Raw genomic sequence first — 12,767 nt, forward strand, 5'->3', positions numbered from 1 at the left:
TTTGCAGTAACACAAATAAATTATTAAAAATCATACATTGTGATTTTCTGGATTTTTTTTTGATTACGTCTCACACAGTGGACATGCATTTAAGATGAAAATTTCAGACCACTCCATGATTTCTAAGTGGGAGAACGTACAAAATTGCAGGGTGTTCAAATACCTGTTTTCCTCACTGTATTAAGTAATACTCTGAGTTGAGACATTTGCAAGAGTGAAAAAAAGGTTCTGCATTGTAAATTGTTATTGGAACACAACACTGCTGAAGAGAAAATGATTTGGTTTAGAAATGTCTAAATTAAATGTAATGTAATTAAATAAAATCAAGATCAAATAAAGGAATCCTGAACCTTTTAAAAGCAGTAAACTCAAACATGTGAAAATCATTCAAACAGAGTCCCTTGAGAGGTACTTGGAGCCGCCCGGGTGGCCTCTGGTGTTCTACATTGGATTCTATTTACACGCACGGCGGCTTCCTGAAAAGGTTCGGGCCTCTCTCAGGCCACAGGAGCAGCTACTGGCCTCCTCCAGGTCTGAGGAACAGGTGCTGACCCCTCTCGTGTCATAGGAATGGGAGGCGACCCCTTTCAGTGACAGGACTCACCCCTCTCGGTCCATTGGAGTGAGAGTAGGCCCCTCTCGGGCCTCAGTAACAAGAGCTGGTGTAGCTGTCGAGATGGCGTCCAGGGGTGTTACCGTCGTTGAGACGATCTCTGGGGGTGCTGCGGAGACGGCATTCAGTGGCACTGCAGTTGCAGAGCTGGTCTCCACTCCAGGACTCACAACATATTCTATATTAACACTGGGGTGCCTCAGCCTTTGCCAAAAGGCAGTCATCCCTGCCAGGTCCCACAGCATTTCCAAAAGGCAGAGGGTAAGAAGGGTAAGAGCTAGGGCTGGCGCTAGGGGCTGAGGGGGGCATTGCCCCCCAAATTGTGTCTTTGCCCCCCCAAGCACAATGCAAGCAACGGCTTTTTTTTATCTCTGAACCAATCACAACAATGCATTTTGCTTTACAGCGTGAAGATATTTCCTTGCTTATTCCTGATTGGTTCTTTGAGTCATATAAAAGTCGGCAGACCGCCCCAAACGGTTCAGTTCTGTAGTATGTGTTCTGTTAGTGTGAGTGAAAGGCAGGTATACTGGTAACCACTCTTCTGAGTTTAAACTGACTTCCACATGGTAATATTTGCTTAACTGTGGTTTTTCGTTGCTTTAATGTTACTTACCTCTTACATAGGTGTTGCTTAAATTATTTTATTAGCCGTTAGCGGTTAGGCTAACTTGGTTCTCCTAAACCTGCGCGAACGGCGGAAGCGTTTAAATACTTGCCGTGCAGTGTTGTCCGAAACGATATGTAGTAATAAAAAAAACAGGGGAATGAACATTTACCTGACGAATTTTAATGTTGCTTTTTCAGATTTGAAAAGTGCTGGAATTTAGGCTAAAGTACTTGAAAATGTTGAAATTATAACTACTTCGTTTCACAACAAATATCTGTCTGACTGAACAGTTCTCTTGTATTACGTTAACAAATACGAGCCTCTTGTAATTCCAGGACGAAACATGAGAGAACGTGAAGATGTTAACATTGGGCATTTTGAAAGTGTGATTAAAAAAGCGAATTATTTTGAGCATATGTATAAATATTTAACTTAAGTTTAACGTGCTGAGAAATATTGAAATGGACCTTTAAAGTGCCGTACAAGTGCTTGAATTCCACCTTATAAACGTGTATGAACCCTGCAAACATGACTGTTCATTGCGCTGAGGGCGCGCGCGAAGTTACAAAATTCGAGAGGTGCACGACAGCGCGCGAGGCTCTCTTTAACTGACTGTGCTCTTTCCCCCGTGCAAACCGTCGCGGCTCATGGTTTAATCCACATATCAAAGTCAAGGCCCGCGTGCCAGATCCAGCCCGCAAATTGATTATCTATGGTCGCCTGGATGATATTGAATTACTATTAGAACCGGCCCGCAGGCCACAGCCGCCCGCTGGTGTTTTGCACGCATAAACACTACATTCCCCACAATGCAACGGTAGCCTACAAAGTCACTGCAGCGCGACGCATTGCGAGGGTCCGCGCGCTATCGATTCTCGAGGTCGTGCACCTCTTAAATTTTGTAACTTCGCGCGTGCCGCGCCTCAGCGCAATGAACAAAGTCACGTTTGCAGGGTTCATACACCTTTAGAAGGTAGAATTCAAGCACTTGTACGGCACTTTAAAGGTCCATTTCAATATTTCCCAGCACGTTAAACTTAATTAAGTTAAGTATTTATACATATACTCGACATGGTTCGGAATAATTAGCTTTTTATCACATTATTTAATGGTTGTTTTTTTTTTCAAAACGCCCAATCTTAACGTCTTCACGTTCTCTCATGTTTCGTCCTGGAATTACAAGAGGCTCGTATTTGTTAACGTAATACAAGAGAACTGTTCAGTCAGATAGTTATTTGTTGTGAAACAAAGTAGTTAAAATTTCAAGCATTTTCAAGTACTTTAGCCTAAATTCCAGCACTTTTCAAACCTGCAACACAAAGCAACATTAAAATTCGGAGTCGCGCACTGTGGTCACTCGTGAAAGTATAAACCTAAATCAGCAGTCAGAGCAGACATCAACGTTCAGCTATCCCCCTCCTCAAAAATGACTAAACGTAAGGTGGACACTGAGAACGGGTTTCAAGCCAGGTGGAAGGCAGTGTACATGTTCACGGAGGTAAAAGGTAAACCTGTGTGTCTTCTGTGTGTCTTCATGTGATTTTTCTTTGAAGGAAGTTTGCTTTTATCTGTTTGCCTGTTGAAAAATGTTTTCACTTGAAATTACGGACAGATCCATAAGAAAATATTGCTTTATTCATTTAAACATTAAATAATATACACTGTGTTAGGTCTTGGTTCAATAGGCTATGTGCAATCATTTCAATATGTTTTAATAAACATTGAACCAGTCTGGCCCTCGGCTTGTAGCAAATTTGGTTTTTTGGCCTGTTGAAAAATGTTTTCACTTGAAATTACTGACAGATCCATAAGAAAATATTGCTTTATTCATTTAAACATTAAATAATATGCACTGTGTTAGGTCTTGGTTCAATAGGCTATGTGCAATCATTTCAATATGTTTTAATAAACATTGAACCAGTCCGGCCCTCGGCTTGTAGCAAATTTGTTTTTTTGGCCCTCGGTGTATTTGACTTTGACATCCCTGGTTTAAACGATTCCTCGCCATCACAGCCAATATTGTTATACTGTGCATTAATATCGCATTGTACCAGTACGTTTCATAACATCAATAAAAACTTCAATACTTTACCAGATTTTTTACCATTAAAGTGCAGTAGATACAGTTGTGATCAAATTTATTCAAACCCCCAATGCTGCGAAGGGTTTTATGGAATTCAGTGCACATTTGTAATTGTGTTCATAATGAAATCTTACAAGGACTTGTTAAAGAACTAAATGCAACTAAGATAGCATCATTTTTTTTGTCATAAAGTATTAAATGGCCTTTTTGTGATTTCTTCATTGACACAATTATTCAACCCCTTTACGACTACCACTCCTAAGAACAGAGGTTCATTCCAGTGTTTTCCATCAGGTATTGAAAACATCTGTGGATGTCAACGAGCAGCAATCAAGCATGATAAGCACCAATTAGGCAGATTTAAAAGGACTGTGATACTCAGCTCCTTCTAGACATCTACTGGTGTGATTCCAAGCATGGTGAAGGCAAGAGAATGGTCCCAGAAGACAAGAGAAGAGGTTATTGCTCTTCACAAGAATGGCAATGGATATAAAAAGATTGCGAAGTTGTTAAATATTCCAAGAGACACTATCGGAAGTATCATTCGCAAGTTCAAGTTAAAGGGCACAGTGGAAACGTTACCTGGTCGTGGCAGAAAGAAGATCCTGACCGCGACTGCTGTGCGCTACCTGAAGCGTAATGTGGAGAAAAATCCCCGCGTGACTGCTAAGGAACTGAAAAAAGACCTGTCAGATGTGGGCACTGAAGTTTCAGCTCAGACAATAAGGCGCGTACTGCATAACGAAGACCTCCATGCCAGAACGCCCAGACGCACCCCCTTGCTGACTCCAAAGAACAAGAAAAGTCGACTGCAGTATGCCAAAAGTCATGTGGACAAGCCACAAAGGTTTTGGGACAGTGTACTGTGGTCAGATGAAACTAAATTAGAACTGTTTGGGACAATGGACCAGCGCTATGTTTGGAGAAGGAAGAACCAGGCTTATGAACAAAAAAACACCTTGCCTACTGTGAAGCATGGCGGGGGGTCAATTATGCTTTGGGGCTGTTTTGCTTCTAATGGTACAGGAAAGCTTCAACGTGTGCAGGGTACCATGAATTCCCTTCAGTACCAGGAGATCTTGGAGGAAAATGTGATGGAGTCAGTCACAAACCTGCGGCTTGGGAGACATTGGACCTGCCAACAGGACAATGATCCGAAGCACACATCCAAGTCCACTAGAGCATGGTTGAACATGAAAGGCTGGAACATTCTAGAGTGGCCATCGCAATCACCAGACTTAAATCCAATTGAGAACCTCTGGTGGGACCTAAAGAAGGCAGTTGCAGTGCACAAGCCTAAGAATGTGACTGAACTGGAGGCTTTTGCCCATGAAGAATGGGCTAAGATACCCATAGGTCGCTGCAAGACACTTGTGTCAAGCTATGCTTCACGCTTGAAAGCTGTCATAACTGGAAAAGGATGTTGTACTAAGTACTAAAAAATAATGTCACTAGGGGGTTGAATAAAACTGATAATGATGTGAGCACAGTAAAGACATTTGTGGTTATTCCATCATAAATATTATGTTATGTTTGTCTAATTTATAAGTGCCTCTTTGATATAATTGTAAATAAGATGACTGAAATGATCAAAATCAATGTCAAACTGGCCAAAACACTTTATTTCAGTGGGGGTTGAATAAATTTGATCACAACTGTAGATGTGGTGTATTAATGACGAGACGGTTTGCACGCGTTTAACCACGTTTACTGAAAACTTGCATAGCCAAATTACAACATGCCAAAAGGAGGCTCTCGTTCTGGCGCGCATCTGTCTGGGCATGCGCATATCACATAGAACATGCGAAACTACGGAGAGCCCATAAGCTCAATATACCACATCACCTCCCCCTTTACTTTAAAGGTAACTTAGAAAGACTTAGACATCCCAAATCATATTAAATATATCTCCCCCATTACTTTAACAATAAATACATTACTATGCATTAAGATTAGAATTATCAACATTACCCATACTACATAATAAACTCAACCGAATGCTTTAACTGTAACTTAAACTGAACATCAGCATACAGTCTCTTATCACTACACTCAGTCCTGATAACGTTGAGGCACTTGGGCTACGCTGGGAGCGTCTTAGGGTCACTGCAACAGGATCAGGCGGCTCAGCTGGGTCTGGCCGTTCAGGTGCTGGGGATGCTTTGAAACTGCTCTCCATCGGCTCAGTTTCCTCAGCAACCTCCTCAGATTGCAGATCTGGAAGCCCCGCAGAATGGCGAGGTCTCAGCTGGTCTCCGTGGCGCCGGTACTCTTGATCCGTCGCTTCTCCACGGATCTTGTAGGACACAGGCCCTGACTGCTGGGTGATGACCCCTGGGATCCATCTTGGTGTTTCGCCAGCAGTGTTTCGCAGGTAGACTTGCTCGTCAACGTCGAACTGCCTGTCCAACGTTTTTCTGTCATGTCTTTCTTTCTGCAGATACTGCTTCCTCCTCACAGTTTCTTGAATGTTTGGTTTCAGAAAGTCCAGCCTGGTTCTGACATGTCTTTTCAAGAACACATCAGCAGGTGACTCGCCTGTTGTGCTGTTGGGAGTTGTGCGATACCGTAGCAGGAAGTGAGAGACTTTGTCTTCAATGCTCAAATCTTCTCTTGCCAGCTTTTTCATGCCAGCCTTGAACGTTGAGACGTATCTCTCGGCTAGGCCGTTTGTGGCTGGGTGCCTCGGAGCACCGGTTGTGTGGAGGATTCCATTTCTCCTCGCGAACTGTTGGAACTCATCAGACATAAAGGTTGTTGCATTGTCTGTGACAATCTGTTCAGGGACTCCATATGATGCAAACAGTCTCTTTAGTCTGGTGATGGTTGCAGAGGAGGTTATTTGTGTCATTTTGTAAACCTCCAGCCATTTTGAGAATGCGTCAACTACAATCACAGGCATGAAAATCTGTCACCTTTCGGCGAAATTCGCCGTTTTGAAGTTGAAAAGGGTGACCTACGTGAATCGTGTAGATCCGATGAGTTTTTTGTTGGGGGGGGGGGGGGGGGGGGGGTCGGGAGATTATATTTTAATTATCATATTGACTTAATTAGCAAACAGAGCACTTCCGAAATTGGCTATTTCAATGACAGTGGCCAGCAGTTTCCGCCCAGAACCTTCAGAGGCCAAATAGCGTTTCAATCTTACCAACGTTCTTCATTCATGTTATTCATTTACTGCTAAGCGGGACGAGAAGCAGGACCTAGTGCTACACCGCGGACAAGTCAGAAGAGCGTACATTTACCACTACATTTACCAGATCGTACATTTACCACTACATTTACCAGATCGTACATTTACCACTACATTTACCAGATCGTACATTTTTAATTGGGTGGATTTATTTGGGTTATTAATGGTTTCAATCGTTTTCATATTTTGCGGTAAAACAAAGTTACTGCCATTCGCTACAGCGTTGAACACTGTCAGATCTAACCACAAGCTCTTGTGATAATAGGCCCATCTATCTACCTATTTAAGTTTGCGTCAACCCCGTGTAGTTAACAGTGACATAAAATAAGAAACAAGATTTTTTTCTAGTGTGTCTGTAGTTGTAACTGGTGAATCCAGGGACGTGTGAGGATCACATTCGCACCAGGGCTGAAAAGATTGAAGATGAAGTTGTAAACTCTTGTCGTTTGAGTCTACCCTGTGTTTTAGCTCATGTTAGAAAATAAAAACACGTAAACCTGGTATTTTTACAATAATTTTCGCCGCTGATGTATGTATTGGTTCATTAAGACATAATGGTTTTGACTGAGCCATCCGGAATGGCGAAAGCGGCTTCTTGCGTTTACATTGAATCCATTGACATGACAGTCAAAAAAAATTTTTTTTTATGGATTTTACTATATTTTACGGAGCCCGTAAGGTGACATCATGTAAAAAATAAATAAATAACGCGTGGCCACGACTTATTAATGCGTGGGAACGAGATACTAACGTCGCCTTACGAGCTCCGTAATATTTGGCATCACCTGTCGCTGTATCCCCGTACACCAGCAGCCACCCACACCCCCCCCAAGTCGCAGTATACCCATGACGTCACATGTCAACGCCCCGTCGCCGTATCCCCATGACGTCACATGCCCCGCCCCCCCGGTCTACTCACCTTTTTAACCCCTGACCCATTTTCATGCCTGCAATCATGAACATGTGGCCCAAGAATGGCCCTGCAAAGTCAATGTGAAGTCTCTTCCACACATCTCCTGGAAATTCCCAAGGGTGCAGTGGCACGTGGCGCGGCATTCCCTGCTCTAGCTGGCACGTTTCACATCCTTTGCATATTTTCTCAATGTCCATATCAATATGTGGCCACCAGACGTATTGCCGTGCAATTACCTTCATTTTCACAATGCCAGGGTGCCCACTGTGGATTTCTTTAAGCACGGCAGCTCTGAGCTTCGCTGGTGCAATCACTCTCGTGCCCCACAGCACACACCCCTGCTCCACAGTTCATCACGCCTTTTGTGGTACCCTTTCAGTTCCTCAGGTATTTCTTTTGGCCACCCTTCCATGATGAATCTGTGCAGCTTTGAGAGCTCTGTGTCAGTTCTCGTTACCTTGGCAATGTGCTTTGCGGTCAGCGGCACGCCCTCTAAGTGTTCACATATCAGTGCGTCGACATAGGCGGAGATTGTTTCTGTTCCAGCATCTTTGGTCTCTGATAGCGGCACACGAGACAACCCGTCAGCGTTGCCATGTTCCTCTGACTGATGGTAAACAATGTGGTAGTTGTAAGCAGACAATACGATGGCCCATCTCTGAATCCGGGCTGCTGCCATCGTGGGAAGCCCTTTATGTTCTCCGAACAAAGTCAATAGAGGCCTATGGTCTGTGACCAGATTAAACTGACATCCCCAAAGGTACTGGTGAAACTTCTTAACACCATACACAAGGCTTAGGGCCTCTTTCTCAATTTGCGAATACTTCTTCTCTGCTGGAGAGAGAGTACGTGAAGCATAAGCAATTGGATGCTCTTTTCCATCTGATGTTGTGTGCTGGATTACGGCTCCAATGCCATAAGCTGAAGCGTCACATGCAAGGGTCAATGGCAGGCTCTGATCATAGTGCACTAACACTTTGTCACTTGTCAGAAGTTCTTTACATTTGTTGAATGCATCTTGTTCAGCTTTCTTCCATTTCCATGTGACTTGCTCTTTCAGCAAATTATAAAGTGGTGCTAGAACAGTACTTTGCTGTGGCACGAAACGGCCATAGTAGTTAACTAGGCCTAGAAAAGCTCGTAGCTCTTTCACATTTGTAGGTGTGGGTGCGTCATGTATTGCTCTCACCTTGTCTTTGGATGGGTACACCCCCTTTTTGTCCAGGACATGGCCCAGGTACTCGATTTGGGTCTTTCCAAACTCGCACTTTGACTTTTTCACCCGCAGGCCATTCTCTTGTAAGCGTTGCAGGACTCTGCCAAGGTTCTTCAGATGCTCTGCCTCATCTCTTCCCATTATGAGCAGATCATCAAGATAAACAACCACGTTCAGGTTCTTCATCAGACTCTCCATTACTCTCTGAAAGATGCTAACAGCAGAGTTAATGCCAAAGCAAAGACGATTATACACAAACAAGCCCTTATGGGTGTTGATTGTTGTGTATTTTTTTTAATCTTCGTCAAGGAGCACTTGCTGGTAAGCTGAGGCTAGGTCGATTTTAGAAAACAACTTGCCACCACTCAGCGTTGCCAGCACTTCTTCAATGCGTGGCAGTGGGTATATGTCTGTGTTGGTTGCCTGGTTCACCGTTACCTTGTAATCGCTGCACAAGCGAATCTTACCATCTCTCTTGACCACAGGAACGACGGGAGCGGCCCATTCACTGTGCTTCACAGGACTGATGATGTTTTCTTTTCCCAGTCGCTGTATCTTCCACACGTTCCCTCATTGCGAATGGCAAAGGGCGGCTTTTGTGGAATTTGGGCGTGGCATCAGGCTTGACAGAGATTGTTGCTTTAATTCCCTTTAATGTTCCCAAATCCTCTTTGAAAACTTCACTGTATTTTTCTAACACCTCAAGTATTGACTTGGGTGCTGAGGGCTACTTTGCATTTTCACTGATCATTTTAATTGTTTTCCAGTCCAACTTGATGCTTTCAAGCCAGTTCCTACCACAAAGTGCAGGTCCATTGCCTTTCACTACAATTAATGGTAAGTCAACAGTTTGATCTCCATAGGTAACTTTTGCCACGAACTGCCCTCTTACTGGAATTGCCTGGCCAGTGTAGGTCTTCAGTGTGACATTGCTGGCCCCTAATAGCACATCCGCGAATGATTCTCTGTACATTGCCTCTGATATTATGCTGACTGCAGCTCCCGTGTCTATTTCCATTAGAACATTTCTCCGGTTTACAGAAAAGTTCGCTTTGAATACCTGTTTGTCTGTTTCATTTACACAGAACACTTCCTCCTCCTCTTCTGCTATCACATAACTTGCCACTTTTCGCTGAGTCTTATTTAGCCTTCCTTTTTTCTCCCTCGCGGCAGGCTGGCTACCTCTACATGCTTTTTGTATATGACCGAACTTATCACACTTGTGGCATTTGGCAGTTTTAAAATAGCATTCACTTGGGCTATGATTCTTTCCTCTGCATCTATAGCACGCTGCCTGCGCTGATGGAGAAGGCTTTTGTTTTTCCTTTACCTTGTGCACAGAAGAGGCAGACGGTGTCTCGCTTTGTCTTAGCTGCCGCGTGTCTCGGTGGGCTGCTTCCATGTTGAGAGCGATCTCCTGGGCCCTGGCAAACGTTAGCCCATCCGTGGAAAGCAACTTGTGTTGGCACGCTTCATCACGAATTCCACTGACAAACCCGTCTCGCAGAGCCTCGTCCAGCCTATCCCCGAAGTTACATCTTGCAGCTAGCTGTTTCAGATCAGCAGCAAACTGAGCTACCGTTGCGTCGTTCTTCTGCACACGTCGTCGGAATCTGAATCGCTCGGCTACTACCAGTGGTTTCGGTTCATAGTAATTTGACATAATTACCACGATTTCATCAAACGTCTTATCTTTAGGTTTGAGAGGTTGAATTAAATTTCGTAGCAGTCCATATGCAGAAGCACCAACAGAGCTTAGCAGAGTAGCTACCCGTTTTTCATCCTCGACATCGTGTGCTTCGAAAAAAAGTTCCATCCGCTCGACATAAGCCGTCCACTGTTCGTTCTCTGGATTAAACTCGTCCGGCTTGGCGAAGTTAGCCATTTTCACTGCTCACTACAGTCACTTTTTACCTCGTCGCCAATTATGTGGTGTATTAATGACGAGACGGTTTGCACGCGTTTAACCACGTTTACTGAAAACTTGCATAGCCAAATTACAACATGCCAAAAGGAGGCTCTCGTTCTGGCGCGCATCTGTCTGGGCATGCGCATAATCACATAGAACATGCGAAACTACGGAGAGCCCATAAGCTCAATATACCACAATAGATTTCTTATTTTATGTACTTTCATATTTTTTTCTTTTTCAAAATAGAAATGTAATGAATACTCCCTTTTTTAACAGAATTTGTATTCTTTTGTTTTCTTTATATTTTAATTTCCCAATAATATAAATATTCTCACTCATTCCTATTTCCATGTTTGAATATTCTCAGTCTGTGTGTAGGTATTTGTCAGCTTTGACTTAAATTTGTATTAAAGCCTTTCAAGAAATAGAGTTGTTCTATTAGTAATGACAGTTTAATTAAGGAGGAGTATTGAAATGAAATACAATTAGATAATCTTTGTTCTTAATTTACATAATCAACATGTATTTTTTAATCATTGTGTTTTAAGTTTTAAGTTCAAAAATGTGCATTTTTATTTCTTTACCTAATACATCACTTTAAGCCAGTATCAATAGTCATCATTCATGCACAAATCAAGCCTTGAATATATTTCTGGCTTCATAAACATGACTATCAACATGCCCCCTTATTATGTTTTACTGCCCCCCCAAGCAAAGCAGTCCAGAACCGGGGCTGGTAAGAGCCCTTCTTACCTCCAGTGTTATGTAAATGAGGCGTGTCTCAGGTGTGGGTGGTGGCTGCTTCAATACACACCTTTGGGTGCCTGCCACAAGAGACTGCAAGCTCTCTTGCAAGAAGTCACAAAGTCAGAAGAAGTCAGAAGTCACAAACATAATATTTGAATTATAGTGGCATATAAGTGGCATATTGATTATTCAAAATGGCACAGATATTTTTAACCTTATTTTCAGTAGTTTTTGTCTTTTGAAAAACTGCCAATAGGTAAAGATATTTTTACACAAATTTATACAAAAACCCTCAGCTACTTGAAATAGAATAATAATCTTGAGCAATTTTAACTTATCAAGATGGTACTTTTTACAGTGTGTCTCTTCCAAAAACACAACAACAATCTTACCAGAAGAGATTTCAGAGTCACTACTCTATTTTTTGCCCCCCCCCCCCCTCCCCTCATCTTTGGAGGACAACATTATTTTTATGTAAGAATCAAAAGAAAACAATTCTGTAAAATACAGTACAATAGTAATAAAAATAATTGGGGTTAGGTGGGCCATACAGAGAAAAGAGGAGGAGAGAAAAGAGGGTCAGTGTTCAGTGTTCATGGTCAGCCACTGGTCAGTGTTCATCCACACCATCCCCTCAAAAGCCCTCAATGTCTAAAATACATTAAAGAGTACAGGAAGAGGTGCCTTACACAATCACCAACTATAACAGCCTAAAATGTGGTGCCCCACCACCCCCACTGCAGAGAGTAGTTCAGCCTGTTCCCAGTCTCCACCATACAGGACAGGATAGAAATGAGGGGAGAGACAAGTAATTTATTTACCTTATTTTCAGTAGTTTTTAGCACTTTGAGTTGCATGTATGTATGAAAGGTGCTATACAAATAAAGACTATTATTATTATTATTATTATTATTATTATTATTTATTATAAAAAGGGAAGGGCAGGAAAAAAACAGCTCAAATGACCACTGCAATGGTTCACCAACTGCTACTACATTGGACATTTATATTCACCCAAACACACACACATACACCCACACACACATACACCCTTACACACATACACCCACACACCTTCATCCCAACATAAATTTACTCATATATTTACCCACACAATCTCCCCAAGGGGAGGCCAGAGTTTTTTCCTTCTCTATCTGAGTCAGTGAACACATCCAACAGAACAATGAACTGATGGTTCACACCATCACCCCCCCACCCGTCTACCTATAAGTGGCTGCATGTACATAACAAAGGGTGGCCTAATGGAATGCAAATGTCCCCAGAACTGCCCCCTGGTGGAGACCAGGTACAAAAAGTGTGGAATTAAAATGCTGGGACTCCTAGTTAAATGCTGTACTGACATTGTCAACTCCATTAAATTGATCAAGAACGTTAAACACCTACTGAAAGCTTGTAATGCCGCTCATAGATCTGGTGGCGTGCAGTGGTACAACAAACCAAAGGCAAACTTGAAGCAAGG

General features: G+C 42.8%; 1 protein-coding gene across 1 annotated transcript; it reads right to left on the bottom strand.

Annotated features, from left to right (window-relative positions):
- Positions 1–9,179: 9,179 nt before the first annotated feature.
- Positions 9,180–10,727, bottom strand: LOC143485419 (uncharacterized). Its single transcript, XM_076984851.1, has one exon. It carries the CDS (start codon positions 10,511–10,513, stop codon positions 9,356–9,358), a length of 1,158 nt encoding a protein of 385 aa, XP_076840966.1. The 5' UTR covers positions 10,514–10,727; the 3' UTR covers positions 9,180–9,355.
- Between the last annotated feature and the right edge of the window lie 2,040 nt (positions 10,728–12,767).

Source organism: Brachyhypopomus gauderio, unplaced genomic scaffold (assembly GCF_052324685.1).
Source record: "Brachyhypopomus gauderio isolate BG-103 unplaced genomic scaffold, BGAUD_0.2 sc34, whole genome shotgun sequence".
Lineage (NCBI taxonomy): Eukaryota > Metazoa > Chordata > Actinopteri > Gymnotiformes > Hypopomidae > Brachyhypopomus > Brachyhypopomus gauderio.